This window comes from Ixodes scapularis, unplaced genomic scaffold, assembly GCF_016920785.2.
Source record: "Ixodes scapularis isolate PalLabHiFi unplaced genomic scaffold, ASM1692078v2 PGA_scaffold0__279_contigs__length_252992795, whole genome shotgun sequence".
Lineage (NCBI taxonomy): Eukaryota > Metazoa > Arthropoda > Arachnida > Ixodida > Ixodidae > Ixodes > Ixodes scapularis.
In genome coordinates, this window is record NW_024609835.1 from 66,085,868 (window position 1) to 66,107,559 (window position 21,692).

General features: G+C 44.9%; 1 protein-coding gene across 1 annotated transcript in view; it reads right to left on the minus strand.

Annotated features, from left to right (window-relative positions):
* Positions 1 to 4,340: 4,340 nt before the first annotated feature.
* LOC115320517 overlaps positions 4,341 to 21,692 on the minus strand; it is a 29,797-nt gene continuing 12,445 nt past the window's right edge. The window contains exons 3-8 of the mRNA XM_029980736.3: positions 20,647 to 20,764; positions 17,742 to 17,937; positions 14,206 to 14,336; positions 12,762 to 12,824; positions 9,260 to 9,472; positions 4,341 to 5,315 (exon numbers count right to left, since the gene is read on the minus strand). Of these exons, the coding sequence (XP_029836596.2) occupies positions 5,280 to 5,315; positions 9,260 to 9,472; positions 12,762 to 12,824; positions 14,206 to 14,336; positions 17,742 to 17,937; positions 20,647 to 20,764 (757 nt within the window). The 3' untranslated portion in view covers positions 4,341 to 5,279. The remainder of the gene's footprint in view (positions 5,316 to 9,259; positions 9,473 to 12,761; positions 12,825 to 14,205; positions 14,337 to 17,741; positions 17,938 to 20,646; positions 20,765 to 21,692) is intronic.

Below are 21,692 nucleotides of genomic sequence, written 5' to 3' on the forward strand. Positions count from 1 at the left end.
TGGCGGCGTCCGACTATTCGCTAAAGTGTCATTCGGCGAAACGTGGGCGTTCGCTAAAACGTCATTCGATCAAGTGAGTGCTTCCCGCCTGTCTCCAGGTTACAACTAACATAGTAGTCTTCCTACTAAATGACCAGGACAGGCATCCTGCCTTGACTTTTATACGAGGGGCACACATCACCAGCGAGCTTTGTACAGGTTCGCCATCCACGAGAGCAAACAAACAGGAGAGGAGAGGAATGTGACCCGTTTAGTTTGGAAGTCCTGAAAAACTAATACCCGTGCCACACGGGCAACTCGAATGCCATTTACAACGAATGACATTCGTGTGATCAACGAATCGGCTCGCGATCTGTCGCGCGTGGAACGCCCCAAGTTCGGAGTGTCGCGCGCTGATTGGTCGATCGTTCAAATGTCATTCGTTGTAAATGGCATTCGAGTTGCCCGTGTGGCACGGTATTAACCTTTCTTCAATGCACCCGTCATCTCCCTCTCGTAAGAAGGGCATCGAGCAAGAAAAAAAGATATGAAACCCTTGGGTCACAAAGGGCCCCGAGGGCTTCATTGTTTATTCTTTTTGCTCTTTGTCGACTTTCACCAGGAAAATCCTGCCTCAAATAATCCTACAAAGATGCACACATTCTAACATTTTTCATATTAACAGGGCAAAATTCTATAAGAAAGGTTGGTTCCTAAAAATTTGGTTTACACTGCAGTGTTCATATTAATGAGACATGATGGCAATAAAAATAAACTCACGTTTGTACTTTATTACTTGATAAATCTCGGATGGAAAAGGTCACCTGAACATCAGAATTGGCCCTCGAGTATCCTCAGGAAACATTTTTACAAAAAGAAAAAAAGATGGTAGGTGAGCTGATTTTGGGTTGTGTGCCTGTGTTCTGCCATTGGCAGCTGTCCTGTGTCATGTATGGCTGTCCTATCTCAGATGCACCTGTTCTACATCATATGTGCTTGTTGTATCTTATGTGCGTGTCCTTAGCCACACATCTCTGTGCTGTCCATCCTTTTCAGTAAAAGAGTTTTCCATCATATGGCAGACATTCCTTGCATACTATAGCTTAGATGGCTTAGAAAGATCGCCCTATAACAGGATCTTCAGAGAACTCTTTCTGTCAAGATTGTGCGTTTTTAACAAAGGTGAAATAAGAGATGCAATGTGCAAATGCCATAAGAACAGAAGCGAGGAAAAAAAAGGCCACAAAAACCAGCATTCCCCCCCCCCCCCCCCCCCTTTTTTTCCCACCTACTAAAAAAAGATTATATTTATTTATTTTACAGCAGAACCTCGTTGATGTGTTCTCAGTTTTTAAGTTTTCCCAGCTCTCGCGTTCCCGAGCATCAGTCGCACTATACTTCAACAGTAATAGCAAAGCAGCAAATAAACTTCCTAGGAGATTGACCTCTTTGTGACTGTCAATAAACAACTATTTTCTCTCTCGCTTTCCCCCTTGCTGTGTTTGCCTCCCCCGGTCTTACACTCCAAAACTGCCGCCCGGCCGTGGCCGTCCTCTCTCTTTTTGCTTCACTCTCTCCCTCTTTGCCTATCTGCAACATACTCTCTGCCCCGCAGGACACGACCTTGGAATAAGCTGGCTAGAAAGGGATTCAATCTCTGCAACTGCCCGTTCGTCTTTCCCCCTCTTTTTCTCCGACGCTCGGGAGCTCTTTTTTCGCTCTCGGTTCCTCTGGTTCGGCCGTTTCATTTTGCATGCAGTTCGGAGCCTGTAATAGGCCCTCTTCGAGACCGCATCAAGCAACACTGGCGGTCGCCATTGCTTAAAGAGGTACTCCACCGATTTTTTGAGCTACCTCAACTAACTATATTTTCTGACTCCCCGGCCTTTAGCCTTTCCGGTATGCTATTTAGCATCGCGAAATTCATAATAGGTATTGTGAAATCGGCAAATGAAAATGGTGCAAAAACCAATATTCAAATATTCGCGCACTTTTCAGTGCCGTGACGTCAGTGGCAGGCAGGCTTGCCAGTCGAGCAAGTAGTCTAAAAATAGAATATGCCAATCATTTGTTCCGTGCTGGAGTGCGGATACGGGAGCGAGCTTCCAAAGCACTCATTTGACACCAAGAAACTGCTTCAAATCCGTTGGGAACTACTTCTGTAGTCCAAAAAGTTAACCCCTGCCAACGTTGACCCCTGCCTTCCGCTGACGTCACTTTGTTGTTGTTGCCAGTAGAGACTTTCATTTTGAAAAACATGGTGAAGACCAAAACTGTAAATTCAATAACTTTGCGAAAAAACAATATTTTGACCTAATATTTGGGATACTATTTTAGTAATGTTTGTTGGTTGGTTTAGCGAAATTTCCAGCAAATCGGAGACAATGAAAAAACCGGTGGAGTACCCCTTTAAGCATGAAGCGTGCGTCTGGACCAGAGTCCTCGCCGAATGCTGACGCAGCACTCGTTTTCGGTACGAGCTGAGCCGAGCTCACGCCGGACGTCGATGTGGTTCTCATGTCCAATATGTGCCCAAACAATGGTAGACTCGGATGATAGACGTAGCAGCTACTAGATAACGTACACTTTTGAAAAGGGTCCGCTGTGGATCGAGCACGGCGGCTCGACTCGGTACTAGCACACATACGTCGAGCTTTGCCGATCGGCACCGGCGCACTTAGAGCGGCAGTTGTGGCGAGAACAAGCTGGGCTGGCTCAATGGGCTCCGAAATCTTACGCAATCTTATACGTTGATGTTCTCTGGTTACAATTATGGACGGAAACCCCAAGTTTAAAGAACAGTTCCAAAAAAGAAAAGAAAAAACTTTCAGCCTTTCCACTCTGGTGAAGAAGGAAGACTAGCGAAGCTGTACTATGGTGGGAATGAAGTAATGGCCGGCCGCAAGTCGGCAAGCAAGAGTGGAAAGGCTGGAGAGGTTGCCGCCATCTATGAGCGACGGCGGTAGCAGTGCAGAGTTTTGTGTCATCATGTGTTTGCTGACGGACACAATACTGGAAAAATTAGCCCTTAACAGCTCCGCTGTAAAAGTCGGCCTCAATTTGAGTAAATGTGTTAGTCCACAGCCGGGAAAGTCCGTGTAAAATAAGATGCTGTCCTGCAGCAGTTGTTCCCTTGTCCCCAAAAAAACATTGTCCGTCGTTAGGGCTTCCACGATTATGCATTGTACCGCCGTCCCCTGAAAGACTCATCAACGAGGTTCTACTGCATTTTTGAATTTTGCTGTACAGCTGTAACATACTACTGAACACCAGAACATGTGGCACTAAGCCAGAGTTTTCTTCGTTAGGATATATATTAACAGTAATAACAATATACAAAGGTAGGTCTTATGCTTCCCACATCTTACAGTACGATGTAAACAATGGACTGTTTTCTTTTTTTTTCTGAGCGTGAACCCTTATCATGAATACGCCGAAAACAGTGTACCGGCCAGACATCCACAAAAACAATGCCTCGTTCCAGAGTAAAATTTGTGGCTTCATGGCACTTGCTTCAAGTGTAAGCCAGGACTAGCACTACTGCAAAGATTACTGAAATGAAAATCACCCATGACAGCTCGAATGAATGTTTCTGTGCTTACCGTAAAAATCTGTACGAACGCTCACCCTTGAGAGACCACCCATCCCGGTTTTTGGGCTGAATATCCGTAAAACAAGAAATTCCGAAACATGACCCACCCCCCGTTTCCCACCGAATGTCGATCACACGATGTCCAGCGGGAATTGCATCAACCGCACGATCTCCGGTACCGGTATGCGTGACAAGCGTGTTCGCTGTGGGTACCGTTCTGTTCATCACACCGTGAAAAGCAAATGTGCTGCATCCGCGATATCCATTCCTGTGACGTGCAAATACAAAACTTGTTCCCACCTTTTTTTCTTTTTTTTTTGTTTTGTTTATGTGATGTGCACGCACTTTATTGATTCCTGTGATACGCAAGTTTGTAGCGATTCCCCGCATGTTTATCGCACCTAAAACGCGAATCTGCTGCGTCCGCAATCGGCGGTACCCCTTCCCGTGACATATGTTTGTTAAGGGTTCTCGTGTGTTTACACCGTAAGGTGCAAATCTGCCGTGTCCGTAATTTCTCGTATCGGTTCCCAATTCAGAAATCTATCCTTCATTTCTGTGGTGTTTGACTGATGTCCCTTTCTGGTCTGACAACCCTGTCAGACTGGCAACATTGGGCCGGCACCCGTATGAAGAGAACATTCTGGAATGTCGTCGTGGGGCTAGGTTGTAATGTAGCCGAGCAGGTTACTCATCCTTAATTTTCTGTCATTAATAAAGTGTTGCACCTACCAATGTGCTTAACTTAGCCAGGACCACAACAGTTTCTTTATAAACTTTTACTGTTGCATCCCCAAAGATTGTCCACCCCATATATTTCCACATTTATCCTTTCATTTTGGGTCGGCGTTCTTACGAGATTTTACGGTAGTGAGCTCGAAAGAAGCGCTGCGGTGAGCAGTGCCCTAACAAGCGCACAAAGATGGTCCTGATTTGACGGTTATTTGAGGCTGTAACAGGCTTAAGCTGAGATAGTCGAGGCATCTACCCGATCGTCAGAATTCTCTATTACTAAAATGCGGGTAACCCTTCTGAAGCCACAATTTTTCTCTGACACCATGTGACCTGCACGGGTTATCAAAGCCAGCAGCAGCACTTTCTAAAGCGGTTTCATGGTTCCCATTAAGTACGAGTAGCTCAAAAATGCCACAACTACAGAGCAACTGCCATATCGGCACTAAAGTATCCATTTAGGCACCTGAACGGAATCAAACGTTATGTGATAAACATATATAAGCACAATAAACAAAGGTTTATATTGTGAAAAGTGGCAGTGCAACTAAAAACGCAAAAACCAATAAAGGAAGAAAGCTTGTACCACTAATGTTTCTGCAAATAGCGCAAGAATTGTTAGGAGAAAAGGACCTTTCCTTCCTCTAGTACCATTTCTCCACCTCCACCTGAGTGTCATAAGGTTCAACAGTTCATTACAGGCCACCTTCCACAAAGCCAACAAATGTCCACAAATTGTGCTTATATGGGCACATCACAGCAGATCTGACATGTTTAAAGTACCTAAAACGTTGCTTCAGTGCTCTAACTTCCAGACTATAAGTATGGCTACCCAGACAGCAGTGATGAGAACCTTCCTAGTACACTTTACAAGCATAGCCAGGAAGGAGGGTGCTGGGCTTGTTTAGGATCAGAAAACACCGGTTTCTTGTACCTACACCAACATGCGTTGGGCGGTGCCTTCGCCCTCGGATGGTTACGAGGTCACTGGAGTGGACAGCCAGCGGCGCACCTGGATGGACACACCGCGCGCAGATAGACACCCTTGAGTAGAAGTACAAAGCTGGACTTGCTAAGAACACTCACTGGTATGCTACAAGGTACCCTCAGGAACATAAACAGCAAACACTTTAAGGTAAATTTTAATAGACAAGAAAGTGCTCAAAGCCTCAGAAAATAGGCTCAAGTTAAGGACACCTCTGCCACAAGCTCATAGATTTTACTTCAATAGCGAAGAAGGAAGCAGGGGAATGCACTCAAAGCAATTCAGCGTACAGTATCTGGCTGTCCAGCATACATATTTCTCTTCTAAAATTTTGCTAGTGTTCTCTAAACCCATTTTTAAAATTCCCTGACTAAGGCCAATTTACGCAAGAATAAATTGACTTCCACCTGAAAGGGAGTGCAACGGGGCAGCCTCTAGGCGACTTGTGGCAACTGAAAAAACCCGCCTGGTCCGCGATTTTATCCCGGGACCTCTGCACGACTAGCGGAGCACTCTATACTAACTGAGCTAACCAGGAGCTGCCAGTCAGCAGAGCAAACAAATGTTAACAGTTTCCACCAGTCTTGATCTTGAATATTATATTGCACAAATCTTCCCCACCTTGGCAGTGGCATACTCAGGAATTGTTTTCGAGGGGAGGGGTTTAAAATGCAGGTGTATATAATAGGGTTGACTGGGTTTCGGGGGTGCTGAATCCCCATAAGCCTTCCCCCTGGCTATGCCACTGCACCTTGTTGGCTTCCCTTAAAATAATTACATCTAAGCACTGATTTAGAAAAAAAAAAAGAGAAAATCTCAAAACATCAACAGGAATAACAATAAACAAGATTTGCATTTAGTATAACATATTCCTCTTCTAAATTTCCTGACTTTGCTAGATATCTCCTAATCAATCTAACAAAATTCTATGACTAGTACCAATTTAGAGAACAAAAAAATAACCTCAAAGCTTCAGAACAAGTAACAATCAACAAGATGTTTATACGGTGCGCAAGTTTGCCTGCTTTTTGCACAGGGGTTGCGATGATGTCAGAATGCGGAGCTCTTATTGGCTGATTGAACAAAATACTGGATAGACCTCGAGGCATCTAGCATTGAGGTCTACCCACTATCCCTTCAATCAAAGCCAATCAGAGCTCGGCATCGCCCTGACGTCACCACAACTGCCAAGCAAGAAGCGGACTACTTGCTCTCCGCAGAGTATCCATTGACACAAACTTGTACCTCTTTCATCATATGCTGACATAAATATCTATGGTAAGCCCTAAGCCAAGTGTTCACCACTAGCTCCTTGAAGGAAGGAGCCTTCTACAAGGAGCAGGTTCAAATACTATACTCATTCAGCAGAATGGGAGAGTTTAGCCTGTAGTGATGCCAAAATGCATGCCTTATCTATGCTGAAATAGTACTAAAATTGGCAAACTATGCCCGTTTTCACTTCAAGAACCGTAGTAAAACTGGTCTGGCTCCTCATGGAGCATGACTAATTTTCCCTCTTGCTTCGATAATTACGATATATGCAGGTGTATTTTGAATTATACGTATCTTATCAAGACATACACGTTCCAAATGCCGAAAGCATAGCTTTTTCTTTCGATAGCCAAATCTCGTAAGAACTACTTCGAACAAGGTGCAAAACTTGCTTTTTTCTTGAGGTGAAAACAGGTATAGATGAGAATAGAAAAAATCTGTGCCTCCCATTGTGTCATGCTGTGCCACCTGAAGGGCACCTGGTGACGCAAGGGTCCTCCATCTGGTGCAGAGATCTCAAAGCCCCCCCCCCCCCCCCCACCCCGATCAAGCATCAAGTATCGAAAGCCATGCACTTTGCCATTAGTGCTTCCTTAGGGCCCAATTGTAAATTTCATGTTGTTAGTTATGAGCTTTATAATGTCTGTTTGATACAGTATGTATGTTTGCCTCTGCTGCTTGGACCATGTGAGGCACAATAAGCTTAAATAAATAAAGAAAGCTATTTTCCAGGTCACAGTTGAGTAATAACCTGTAGAATGGATAATATATCTTTGCACTGCACATTTGTGCTTTTACTTTCTAAAGCCAACTGCACCCTGCAACGAATGCAGCTTTTATATAGTATCGTTCCTGTCAGCCTGTAAGCCGGCCGTGTGGCAAGATCACTCTTAGCTTACCAGTGTTAAAGAGCCCTGAAGGAATCACCAAATTTATTCATTCCCCTTTTCACTGGAATCCTGCTATCACCGTAATAAGTGGGCCAAAACTTGAGACTGCATTCAAATGTGCCCCTAACTGTCCAACTCTGGTGGAAACTAGGAGCGCGACACCTCACTGCCCCCCGGTTCTGGTAGTCCATAAATGTCCCGCTATATCAGTCCCGTGCCACAAGAGAAAGATTGTAGATGTTCGTGTTTACACAAAGTGAGGTCCGTCTGCTTTTCGAGGTATGGCGACACTGGTTTACGCTGTAGATGAGATATTTAGCCAGTGCAGCGTGTAGTAGCGATGCACGACTGCATGCCGGTACGATGCTCATCCAGATTGAAACAGGCAGGGGAGGGGATTGAACCCAGGGTCGCTGGGTTCTGCGGCGCAAGCTTTCGCTCTATGTGCTCAGAGCTGCAGTGTGCTAAGGCACTTGGCGGCCGATTTCCTTAGTGCAGTATGACTGTTAGCCTGGGGTCTTTAATCTGTGTCAAGCAGTAGCGACACATGACCACATACCGGCACGAAGCTTACCGGTAACCAGGTCCCAATGGGCAGGGGTGGGGATTGAACTCGGAATTCTTGGGTTCTGTAGCATGAGCTTTTGCCTCACATGCTCCGAGCTGTACAGTACTCTACTTTGCTCACCCCTAAGTTAAAGGGGCCCTCCGGAGCTTTCTGCGATCGTCTGATTATGTTGTTATATTGCGTAGTATAGGTGCAAGTTAATATGTATACAAAGTTTTAGATTACAAAACCGTTTATTAAGCAGATGGCAGAAGAAATATATCGGGACTATTTTCTCTTGGAATACAATCCCCCATTCCCTGCCCATCGCTAAAACTTGACCAATGGAAATGCTGCATCTCGCGGTGAGTGCGAATGTTATTATTGCAACACTTTTTAAGCTTATTGTAAATTAGAGTTTGAGAAAAACGTAAACTGATTGTGGTGTGGGAAACATAGTCCGCAATTATCGCTCCAAAACCAGCGAACTATGTTTTCTTCCCGCAAGCTTGTTGCTAGGGGATGATGCGTCGGCGCGTCGGCTCGTCTGCCTCCCGGGGCGTCTGCAGGCGTGCGTTTGCGGGACACATGTTCCTTCTTCCCGTGGATCCCGACTCCGAAGCCAGCTTTGCGATCCTTCCACGTCAACGAGTATAACTTTTCCTTGTCATCTGTGGAATGCGACTGCGTATTGCAGTAGCAGCGCGACGGTGCGGTGCGATGAACGACGACTGCCGAGCGCAAAGTCCGGAGAGATTCCTCCGCGGGTCGGCGGTCGGCCGCGTTGGTGGCGCGCAGTGACGCCGGAATCCTTCGCTTGCTATTGGCTGACGCGTAAAGAGATGCCCCTCCTGTTTTCCGGGGTCATCTCAGAAAGGGGGGCGTGCCGGGGACTTTGATAGCAATTTAAATAGGGAAATCCGCCGTGCATGACCGTAATTTTATGATTTTTAGGATCCTTAGGGCCTGTAGATTGAGTTACCGCCATAAATAGACCATCGCAGAACGCTCCGGAGGGCCCCTTTAACTGTGCAGTAGAAGCTACGGTTCTCTGCTCGTTGGACCAGTCGTACGCCTATCTTTCATCACGTGATCTCCCTCCCACCGATGCTCACACACAAAGAGCAGAGTCAGGTAATGAAAGGGGAGCGGTTGCTTGTCCTGCGACCACATAGATCCCACCGCGCTGTCAACTTAAGGGTAATAACGCACTCGGCCATCGATGCCTCCTCCCCGCATCCCCAGGCGCCTGGCAGACTCACCTGTGCCCTGTGCGGGGGCAGCAGGTCGCAGGGCGTGAGGCCCTGGGCATCCCTGGCCTGGGGGCAGGCCCCATTGAGCACCAGCTGCCGCACCAGCTCTACTTGGAGGTGCTCTTCCACCTCCAGCCTGCAGGCTGCATGCAGCGCCGTCTGCCCGTGCCGGTCGCACACGCCCAGCAGGGGCCCCGCGCTCGGACCGTAGTCCAACAGTGTCTGCACGGGGAACGGACAAGGCCGAGCAGCTCTTTGTGTTGCCTACGCACAACCGAGTACACGCTTTGCACAAAGCAGTTTAGAGTGAGTCTCGATGAACGGAATTTATTCATTTATTTATGTATTTCACCTTTAAAGGCCCAGGAGGGCATTATGTAATGGGGAGGCAAAGAACATAGAACTGAATTACGGAACAAAGCATGAAAAATCTGATATCACCAAAGTGTCTAAGAAAGGAAAGAAAACAACAGGTTGCCTGCAAATTTCATAATATGTAGATTCAACTATTGAGAATATTGATAAGAGAAAAGAGCATTGTAAAAAAATGCACAACTGTTGGAAACAATTACGTTCACAAAGAACATTATATATACAGCCTATGTGCATGCGCAATTTGAAAAAAGAAAAAAAAAAAAGCTCAAAATCCCAATAACAAAAATAATCACTTCGAAAAGCAACATTCTTTTGAACAGAACTGAAGAGAAATAAAGACTGATTGTGTTCTAATAATTTTGTATTTTATATTCAACTTGTGAATGTCAATCCAAATGATGCACCTGAACCGACCATTCGGCCAAATAATAATACATACAGTAAAACCTCGTTATAACAAAGTTGAAGGAGCAATCATAATTATTTCGTTATAACCAGTAGTTTGTTATAGTCAATGTTCATTTCTTCCCACTATTAGCAAGCAAGGGGAATTATGATTGCTTTGTTATATCCATTAGTTTGTTATATCCCATTTTGTTATAACGAGGTTTTACTGTATAAGCAAAATTAAAATGTGTTTAACTAATTTTGAAATATGGTACATAGACCACACAGCCCTCTTGATTGCCCTTTCCCTTAGGCAAAGGTGCCCCCTCCCCCAAAAAAACACCGGCAGCATGAATTTTCTGCTTGGAAGCAAGGTGCATGAAGTATGCTCTAGAGGATAGGTTTTCAATCTGTATTTTCTAGGAACCCAGGGGTCTTGGGTTCCTCGAACTTTCAAATTTCATCGATAGTCCCTCCACCTAAGTAATGTGTTCTTCCAATTTAAGTGCTATCCGAGCAGATTTCAACCATTCACTGACACATAACCATGAGCCAGGCACTCTCTAGTAGGCAGAATGTAGTCTACAAGGTCTGTAGACCTCTGCACTACTTTATTGCACCAATGCTGAGATTAGGAGGGGTCATTCAGGGCAGATACAGATTCTTCAAGGTTGAAAAGTTTGATAACCCCTGCTTTAGTGTCTAGAGCGAACCCTCTAAAGTATGGCATCTCTGCTACCTGGTTTACTGCTGAAGTTGGGCAGCCCAGATGCACCCACAGCACTGAAGTTAAAGGGGCTTAACTTATGTCTATAATGTAAAACTAAAGCTCCTAAAGCTTCACACACACTTTTTCCGTTACCCATGCCAACCGCTTCTAGAAACCGTAAATTACTTTATTTTTCTAGGCTCAATATTTCATGAATTTTGATAAGTGTGGGTGCTCGTCATCACAGGGTGATGCATTTGTGCAATAAAGTTATGAAATATTTTTCACATACCAAAATTTGTGAAATCTAATTCTTCAAAAAAATTACTGTAGAATACTGAGCAGCTACCCATTCCACATTAAGAGCTCACCCTTTAATAATGTAGCATTCGGAAGATACACAGAGGGCACAGATTGTTGACCTATAGAGGGCCCATCCCCAGTTTAACGTGACTATCTCAAAACTTTGAGTGGGCGCTTGCTCAGGATGTTTGTTACGTTATGTCAATTACAGTATGCTGAATGATGTCTGCCTTCAACCGCCTTCCCTTTTTCATAACAAATACAAACAAAAAACTGCACCTTGAAGGGCAAATCGGGTCCAAATTTTTTTCATTTGGGATTACGACTGCTTTCAGCTAAAGCAGTTTCCCTAAATTACAACATATCATTTTTTTTTTCTTCAGGTATTGTGTGTAATTTTACAAATATTACGGCTCAAAGTTTGGCTTAGGGTCTACGACAAAACCAAAACTACATCTGCTAGAGGGATGGCAACACTGATCATCAGCCATATGGCCGCGGCATGACATCAACGTGGTGCTGCATTAGGCGGTACAACCAATCAACCACAACTCCACCGCGACGTGACACACAAGGATACTGCGCCAGTGTTCCATGACTAAAAGCTAACCTGCTTGCCGCTCACTAAAGAGAAGCTGGTTGCATCTTTAAAATCGGTTTTAGTGGAGTAGAATGAAGCTTAACCTTGACGTAATATTTCAGCTGTGATCATATTTCCTGCCACTAAAGCAATACCAGTCATTTATTTTGGTTTCGTTTTTGACTGGAGTTTCCCTTTAAGATCTTCTACACAATGTAGAAAAAAAAAGTGTGCCATTCCTGATTGTTTATGTTAGAGTGGTGATGTGGACGAGTTGGTTCATCTTTATGCAATAAATCAGCGTGCAAAACAACAAAGACTGGAGAGAACTATGCAGCGCTCGTCTCGAGTACTTCTTCTTTGTGTGCATTTTGTATGTTCACAGTTACTAATCAAGTAGGACTTATTATATGTTAAATTGAATCAGTAATATGGTTTTGTACACGGTGTTTTATTTTAGACTTTCAATTTATTTTAGAAAAAGCCTTGAAGGCTACCCTTATGTGGTTTATGCAGGCAAGTTCATATACATCTTCACTAATTAAAAATTATTTAACAAATATCAGTTAATTATCTGATTTATTGTTACAATTAGCCCACCAGCTGCATAACTCGCCTGCACAAACTGCATTAGTGCAGCTTTCAAAACAAAACAAATCGTTAAAAAAAACATCCTGTGTTATGTTCTTCCAAATAAAAAGGAGACAGAAAAAATCCTTAATATGATTACTTGTAAGAGAAATGAAGAGCCTATATTAGTATTTATGATAAGTAAGAATGTGATGTAAAATAGGAGGAAATAAAATTATTCTTTCATTCATTTGTTCATGTTTCTTACACACCCATGACCAGTCAATGCCTTAATAATGATGCAGAATGGGTAGATTAGAGATTAGTCAAGAACAATCTAAACCCCACAAAGGCTAAGTTAAAAACATCAATACCTGCTGCAGAGGACGATGACATATACAACTGTCGAAACAAAGAAAAATGAAGGAACTTGAAGCACCTACTGTGAATAGGGAATCACTTTGCCACATGAGCATTTTAATTCAACAATTTTCTAAAATATGCCATCATTCGAATCAACATTTCAAAGCTTAAAATTGTGCAGACGTGCCCCCTTTGTCTCATACAACCTCCGAGCGCACGCTCACCTCCACCATATCAATCCTCTTCTTGGTAACTGCATAGTGCAGAGCAGTTTCTCCAGCAACATCCTGCATAAAAGATAAAAATAATGTAAATGCTACCGAAACGAGAGCAGCTGCATTGTCAAAGAGTGAGTTACAAGAGTGACGCATCACCAGAGGCGGCAGTCTTGCGCCCAGGCTCTAATTGTGAAGACATTTTTTAATTGTGCGATTGCAGCCTACTGTTTAATTTATTGGATTTATTAGGCAGCTTTAGCATAGCATTGCCATACGGAGCAGCAGTGCTACCAGAAGCTCGCGCTGCATCTTCAAAACGCGCTCTTCAGAGTGCGTAAGGGGCGTTGCCATGCCCACAGTAGTCTAGGGTAACACAGAGCCGTATATTGGGAGAGTTTGGCCAGGAGAAAAGCGAAGGAAAGAGAGGAGAGCGCCGAAGGAGTAAGCAATAAAAAAGGGACCAAAGAGGAGATGGCAGCCATTTCAAAGCAACGCTGTCGGCGCGGAGCACTCTGGAGGCTGTGCGTCATCTGCTACGGGCTTATTTCTTTTTCGCTTGAATCAAAGTTTTTGTTCAAACGTAGAGAAACTTAATTTGTTAGCTTTTTAAGCCACCGAGGAATAACATTTTATCAATTTCTTGCCAGAGCCTGCCAGATAAAAGAAAAGAACCGAAATTTGGATGTCGATTTGATGCATTTTTCTGAGTGAATGAATGAAAATGGCGGCCCTCTCCGCTCAGCTGGGAACAGCCAAGAGTTAATGTGCAGGCACTCGCGCCTCTCGCTCTGCGCCGCGGGTTGATTGGCTCACTCGGGAGAGGGACGTTACGGTGGCGAGATTATAGACTGGCCAAACTCTCCCCATATATGGCTCTGGGGTAACACTATGCTAAAACTGCCTATTACCATGACACATTAACGCTAGTTCACAAACTTGCTCTTGCTTACGACCGAGTTCTTGCGTTCAATCTCTTACGATGAGGGAACGCGTTGGCCCTTTAACTGCATATCACTAGAGCAAAGGTTTTTCTGTATTTGCAATATCAAATGTAGATATGCCTATGAGGAATGGTTGTTTATAACATTGTTAAAGTTTTTCAATCCTATAAAAAAAGAATAGTGTGCAAAAAAAAAAGAAAAGAGAATATACGAAAATCTAAAGTGTTCACTAGAGGTTTCCATTCAAAGCACTCAACCATAAGCAGTTGCCAGTTGTGAACCAGCCTTTAGTCTTCACGTGGCATCACAAATCATCACAAGTGTGACAGAAGCAAGATTCCCTCGCTTCTGCGATGAACCTTGCTTCTGCATGCCTTTGGCAGTTCAATCTGTCTCTAAGGAAAGCACCACGTAGGGCAACAAAAAATTTGAAGATCAGCGACGTTTGAGAGTCGCGGTAATGCCGAGGTCAGCGAGTCTGCACAAAGCTTTTTTGGATGCCTGCCCACCTTGATGAGAGGGCTGGCACCGTGGGAGATGAGCTCCCTGACCATCGGGATTGTGTCGATGATCTGGTTGCCACTGGGTCCCACCTTGAGGCAATTGTGCACGAGCACCGCCCAGTGGAGGGCAGTGCGGCCTGCGACGGCAGCGCGAACAACGCGGGTAAAGAGATGAATAAATGCTGCTTCAAAGTACAATTTGAAGGGGGGCCATCTCACAGGGATAAATATACTTTCTATACGGGCACTTGCTCGTAGCCAGGGCTCTGCGTTTTAAGAGTTTATTTTTCGTGAAAACCTGAGGGCGTTCTCTGGCGTTTATTTACATTTTCGAACATTCGGGGTTTATCGGAGGTTACTTTTGTTAGATTCCCACTTCTCATATATTCCAAGTTAGAGTTTAACTTTGCTGTGTTCCCAAAAGACCCTTTCCGAAATTCAGTCTCGCCACTTTGATAACTATCATCCCCAAAGTGTATATTATCTGTACATGCTAATGGCGGCCTTTTGATTGCTGATGAAGGAAGAATTCGAACACATATGAAGCCGTAAGATTCCAGACGTTAGTTTACTGTATTGTTGTTTGATGTCGACGTGACGAGACTGATAATCTTCTATGCAATACGCATTTGATGGTGTCATGTAAATCCTTAGAATACTCGGCTTCGGCACGATCCAGAGGCAGCTAATGGCAATAAAATGTGTTGAATTTTATCAGGAGTTTAAATGAACTAAGCGCCTCATACAGAATCGTAGCCCCTGGACATCATCGAAACTGAAACAAATAGAGAAGTAACTGCAGTGTACAGCGAAGAACACCTTAACATTCGTACGTCTGCCGTTGATGAATAGATAACTAGATTTTAACTGCCTTTAGCATACAAAAATTTGGACTGATATTTGAGCCGCTAGATGGCACTGCATTTCTGAAAGGTCTATTGTTTGAAATTGGACACCAACCTACCCTCAATTTATAACTCCCTTGTATCAAATTACATTTCTTAAACTGGATTAGGCACTGGCATTCTTGCCACTGGAAATACTAGTCGTCCCACGACGAAACTTGCAAGCAAGTGTGCTTTGATAAGTTGCTCGACTCTTAAGCATAGTCGTTGGGAAACTCTTTCTTCCCCTTCCATTCTAGCTATTCTACTATTCTACCCCACAGCTGCGGGAGTGGTATAGGGATTAATATAGAAACTTCAGCTGCCGCCCACCCCCTCTTCCCAATCTATAAGTGAGTTCCCAAGATTTCCTACTTGCCATTTTATACATCAGCAGCAGCATGTGCACAAATAAGCTTATGCGTATGGTTGCAGACACCAAAATGTCAGGTGGCAGCCTGTGCCATCAAGTTGGCAGTGACAACTGTAGGCAGTGTGGTGCAATCTGCCACTCAATGGTTATTTGTGCAATAAGACGAGTGTTCATTGTAGAGCTCTGCACAAGGTCGGGCCGACTTGAAAGCCCGGGCCGGGTAGCACAGGTTGTTTCGGAACCTGGGAAGGGCCCGAGCCAAATAGTATGGACTGTTTCCGGGCCCGGGCAGGGCTTGGGCCTAAAAACGCGTAAATACCGCAAATTTTAAAATCCATCGTGACTTTAGTTCATACTGCACTGCGTAGGATCTGTGACTTGTAAATGGTCTATAATGTCTCGGAACTTTTATTCATCTTTTGAGAGAGCGCTATTAAAGGGGAACTCCGCCGATTTTTTGAGCGACCCCAATTAACTATATTTTCGAAATCGCTGTCCTTTACTCTTTCCGGTATGGTATTTAGTATCGCGAAATTCAGAATAGTTATTGTGAAATCGGCCAATGAAAACGACATCAAAACCAAGATTTGAACACACCCGCGCTTTTCAATGCCGTGACGTTACGGGTGGACCGGCTTGCGGTTCGAGCGGGCAGCCTAAAAGTGAACTATGCCAAGCATTTGTTTCATGCTGCTGCACGAGAGCTGGAGCGACCTTCCACAGCATTTATTTGACACCATAAAACTGTTTGTAATCAGTTGGGAACAAAATCTACAGCCCAAAAAGTGAACCCCTGCCTACCCATGACATCAATTTTTCCATGTTGCCAGTAGAGCTTTTCACTTTGAAAAACACGATGAGGACCAAAATTGTAAATTCTGTAACTTCGTGAAAAAAAGTTATTTTGTCTAAATATTTGAGTTACTATTTCAGCGACGTTTGTTGGTGTTTTTAGCAAGTTTTTCGGCAAATCGGGGACTATGAAGAAAACGGCGGAGTACCCCTTTAAGATCTCCATGTTGACATTCGCATTTTAGAGTGCAGCAGGTAGGCGCCCGTTCCTGGCTTGAGCAGCGTCTCCAACGGCGTAACCGTGCGTTGCATTATGGGACATTTCGCATAATGAAGTCGCACGTGACATCCCGAGGGTCACGAGTGACGTCACGAAGGACACTTATGAAGGTCACAACCTTCACGAGTGACATCACAAGGGTCACGAGTGACATCACGAGGGAAGAGGGAGGGAGGGGGAGGAGGAGCAGGGTGGGAGAATGAGAGAAGGGGGAGAGGGAGCAGGATGAAAAGGGGAGGAGGGAGAGAGGAGAGGGTATGGAGGAGGAGGAGGTGCATACCCTCCTCTCTGTACCATCCCCTCCTCCTCCTTAAGAACTGCGCTCTAATTCGGCATTACAGGGAGTTGAAAACGTCTTTCATTTTTTTTTTTTTTTTTTTTGCCGACACATAACATCTTGACAGGGTTTTTCATGCCAATTAGGCTAAACAAATTAAATGCACCAAAACCTCCCAATGGCAGCTTTGAATTTAAGAGATGAGGCATGCCTTGGCCTCTTACTATGCCGGGCCCGGGCCGGGCCTGATCAGGTAGGCATTCCATTGGGCCGGGTACAGGCCGGGCCTGATTAGGTAGGCATCTTGTCGGGCTGGGTTCGGGTCGGGCAAGACAAAGAGCCAGCGGGACCGGACCGGGCCGGGCCGGGCTCCAAAAGGTAGGCCCGTGCAGTGCTCTTGTTCATTGCATGCTTAGTGCAAAGCCACAGAGGGGGTCACAATAGGTACCAGAAACATTGAAAAGTATTTTCTGTAATCGGAAGAAAAAGTAAAAAAACGGCACCGTGAAATGCGAGCTCACAATGCTTGCGGTGTGCGTGATTGGTTCATGCGTCACAAAAGTTTGTAGCGGGTGGTTGTGGATGGATTGCTAGTATTGATATAAATTTTGATGTCACACCCAAAAGGTCACCCATCCCATATTTTTCACCATTCATCTCTTCACCATGGCTAGGTGTTTGTTTATGACTAGATAATAAAAGCTACAAAGATCAATTCCAGCTGCCTCGTCAACAAAGTAAAGGAAGGTGGCCACATGTCTATGTACTAAGTCTTTTTACAAGATTAACATGTAAGAGATTTGCAATATACGAAGTTTGCTTTCTTTCATAGGGGTTTCAGAGGTTGTTTCAAGTTCATTTTCAAAAATGCATGCTGTACAAAGCAGCGTGTGTTAAGCTACACCAGGAAATTCCAATGGCCTTGGGCATACACACCTTTGTAGTCTTGTGCATCCAGGCCTAGCTCTGCAACTTGCAGTAGCTTGGCGACACAGGGAAGGTCACCGTGCTTTGCGGCCAAGTGGAGCGGTCGCCGTTGCTTGAGGCATTCAATGTCAGTCCTGGCTCCGGCCTCACATAGGAAGCCTACTAGGATGGGGTCCCCCTTCACACAAGCGAGGTGCAACGGCGTCTGAAACATTGTTTCCTTGTCAGTTTATAGACGCTTTCAGCGAGTCAGTTACTCGAGCTGCCACCAGTCGGCGCGCCCTTCGCGCGCTTCCCGGGCCGCCATAGCCGACCTTCAGTTTCTCACCGTTGCTCCGCGTTGTGTGCTGCACAGGCCACTACCGGAGCTTCGTTTTCGTGTTCTTTTACGTTCCGCGTTGAAATCTTGTATTTTCTTTAGGTCTTTTCGACATTTAGGACTTTCATTAATTCATTTGATATTTATATTTCGACATAGCCTCTTGTATTTTCTTATTTATAAAAAGGAATCGGACAGCGAATAGGTTGACGATACAAGATTATGAGGCTTCAATGGCCATGTAAGTTCATCCCATTCTTACGTTTTTGTCGCTAATAAAGGGCGGTCAACACTATTGCTACATTAGTAAATTGCATCTGACGCAGTAAGGCTATCACAGTCGTGCTTCTCGCTGCATGTGCGCGCTCGATTCCGTAAAGCCGACCCGCATGTAAGTGATTTAGCGTGCAACGAGACGAGCGACTGAGATTTCTCACCGTCGCCCGTCGCATCGCTCGGTTTTGGGATTTCCGAGAAAACGTCGCTCCCCGTCTTGGTCGCTTGCTCCGTCGCTTCCATGCGGTTTGCCTCGTGGCGCGACTGACTGAGCGACAGCGAAGCGGGTCGCCGTCGCTTATCTGGTCGCTCGCCAAATCGCTTACAAGCGGTTTATACTCAATTAATTTCCATGCACGCAGCATTGAACCATTGGCGCCTCGATATTAAGTATAAACCGCATGCAAACGATTCGGCGAGCAACGAGACAAGCGACGGTGACCCGCTTCGCTGTCGCTCGGGCAGTTGCGCGACGAGGCAAACCGCATGGAAGCGACGGGAGAAAGCGACCAAGACGATGAGCGACGTTTTCTAGAAACCCAAAAAACCGAGCGATGCAACAGGCGACAGTGAGAAATCTTTGTCGCTGACTATCGTCGTTGTCGCCGTCGCTCGTCTCGTCGCACGCAAAATCACTTACATGCGGTTCGGCTTTACAGAAACGAGCGCCCACATGCAGCGAGAAGCACGAGTGGATTGCCTTACTGCGTTAATTGAAATTTGCATATGTCGGAATGGTGTTGACTGCCCTTTATTAGCGAGAAAAAACGTTAGAATGGGATGAACTTACATGGCCTCTGAAGCCATAATCTCATATCGTCGATCCATTCGCTGTCCGATTCCATTTCATGAATAAGAAAATACAAGAGCTATGTCGAAATATAGATATCAAATGATTAAATGAAAGCCCGAAATATCGAAACAACCTCAAGAAAACAGACGATTTCAACGCGAACCGTAAAAGAACGCGAAAACAAAGCTCCGGTAGCGGCCGGTGCAGCACACAACGCGGAGGAACGGCGAGAAACTGAAGGGCGGCTATGGCGGCAGGGTCACGTGACGTCAAGATGGCGGCGCCCACGAAATGTTGACTGAAAGGGTCTATATTTACACAAAGCATCGTATCGAAAAACCAGGTCGGGGCAAGGGAAAGAAGGGGATTTCCCAGCATCTCAGCTTCAAGGGTCTGAAGCCAGCTATAAAGATATCCTCGTGAAGGACATTCTACAATTGACGACAAGTCTGCTACGATGTGGCTGTCCTGGTGTGCCTCCAAAGAGCCACTTTCTATGTTGTAATTGACACTGACCATCTATCGTTGAGTCGCTGGATATCCGTGACATTGGCCAGAATTGCTCATCTGTCAAGCTCGGTCAGAGTTGTCTGTGGTAGATGCACCTCATATTTTAATAATTAAGAGAAATTAGAAATAAACTTCAGTGTTCGTTCAACCCTTTGACTGCCAAATCATATGCAAATGTCAGTCCCAGTAACAGAATAGTAGCATGCTTTATAAAATACTCTATTTGCATATCTAACAAACATTTATTTATGGGCATAATGTTAGTTAATGTCTGCACGCCTCCACCCTTGGACGCCTTCTCGCCGTGCTGTTCTTTTCGAGACATGGTGCTATGCGAAAAGGTACCTCGACCTCGCAACCTGGGGGCACCCCTTTGTGGGCGGCCTTGCTCGGCATTTTTTTTTATTCAAAACTGCAACTTTCTCGTTTTTACATTTGTAGAATTCAGATCTCCGTCTTCATCATAAAGCACGAGGTTAACGGCAAAGGTTCACCATCCTGGCATATAGCTCGGTAGTTCACCACCGAAATAAAAGTCGCCTGAACAAAAATTTCCATTTGCCGAAAACAAACGACACTACAAAACAAAGAAATTAAACCATGTGACGAGCACACTTGGCCACGGCAGTGGGTGTACGTGGGAGTGCGCCCAAGCACACTTGAGCGTGGCACTCGTAGGGTTAATGGAGGCGTGTCACTGCCTAGCAGTCCTTTCCGCTTCCTTACCCTTTAATGCAAACATGTAGCTTTTGATGACTCACAAACTTTAAGTTGTATAATAGTAGCTCATTCACGGCCAAAGCATTGCCAGGCATAGCACAACGCAGGAGCCACAACAACAAGTTACAGTATTGTGAATTGTAAAATAGATATTTGCAGTGCACTTACAGTGCATTCAATTAATTTTGTACTCAATGTACACATCACCACATCACAAGGTATTATTCCGAGGACCTCAAGACGGGAACTTTCCCATCAAACCGAGCTGTTCAAGGTGCCCCACGGATCCCACTCACATGGCCTCTGGAGTTCTGCACGTCTAGGTGTAGTCCCTCTTCGGGCTGCTTGCTCAAGGATTCCACCAGCCGGAGAAGGAGCGCCTTGTCGTCTTCGATTACAGCATGGTGCAGATACCTGCCAGAAGGGTTCTTGCCACATTGTACTCAAACTAACCTTACAAGCGACTAGTATGGTGGACATACTAAACCAACTGAAATCCCTACGTAGGCAGTGGAATCGGTGCTGAACTTGCATGAAAATCACTGCGTTGTTCGGTTACTTAAGCACAGCCGCTGAGGAATGTGAATTGAAATGAGGGTGAACTCACTGTGGCTACGATGACAATGCTTCTTTTCTACTCAATTTTTAGAACACAAATGAAAATGAACATAAATCTGCTACTCTGCCAATGAATTAATTTATATTTGTATAATTTCTAGCTTATTGGCAGTACCACCAGTGCACTGAAAACTGATTAACAGGCCCCCCCCCAGAATACGTCCAAAAAAGCATGCACCGTTTTATCACTTTACACCCTTTGAGTGCCACTTTTTTTTTTTCTTGAAGTAACCTAAAAGTGCCCTTTTTTTTTATTTAAAAGTTTTATTCATCTAGTATTACTGATAAAATTTCAAAAGTTTATTACTCAAAAATCAGCGGCGGCGAAAAAAAAAAAATGTGCCAACTACTACGAGTGCTGTTATCTATGATCAGCGCCGCAAACTACTCAGACGAGCCTAGCTCGTCCGTGGAATTGAGGGCTTTCGAGAAAACCACTGGATGAGCTGAGCTCGTCCATGGCATTTTTAGCCAGAAAGCGGCCGACGAGCTCGGCTCGTCCAAGGTACTTAAAGGGTTAAACTCTCGGCCATATTCCCCGACAGTCCTCAATCTTTTAGGGCGGAGAGAATTCCCCAGCATTTTCAAGTTTTCCTCGTTGCTGGATGATGCTGTCATCATTAGTATCTGTGCAATACTAATGGCAGCCTTCTGGTACATTCGGTGGTCAGTGATGGGAGAAGTCGAAGAAATAGACAACACAAGGCTCGCGCTTGCAGAAATT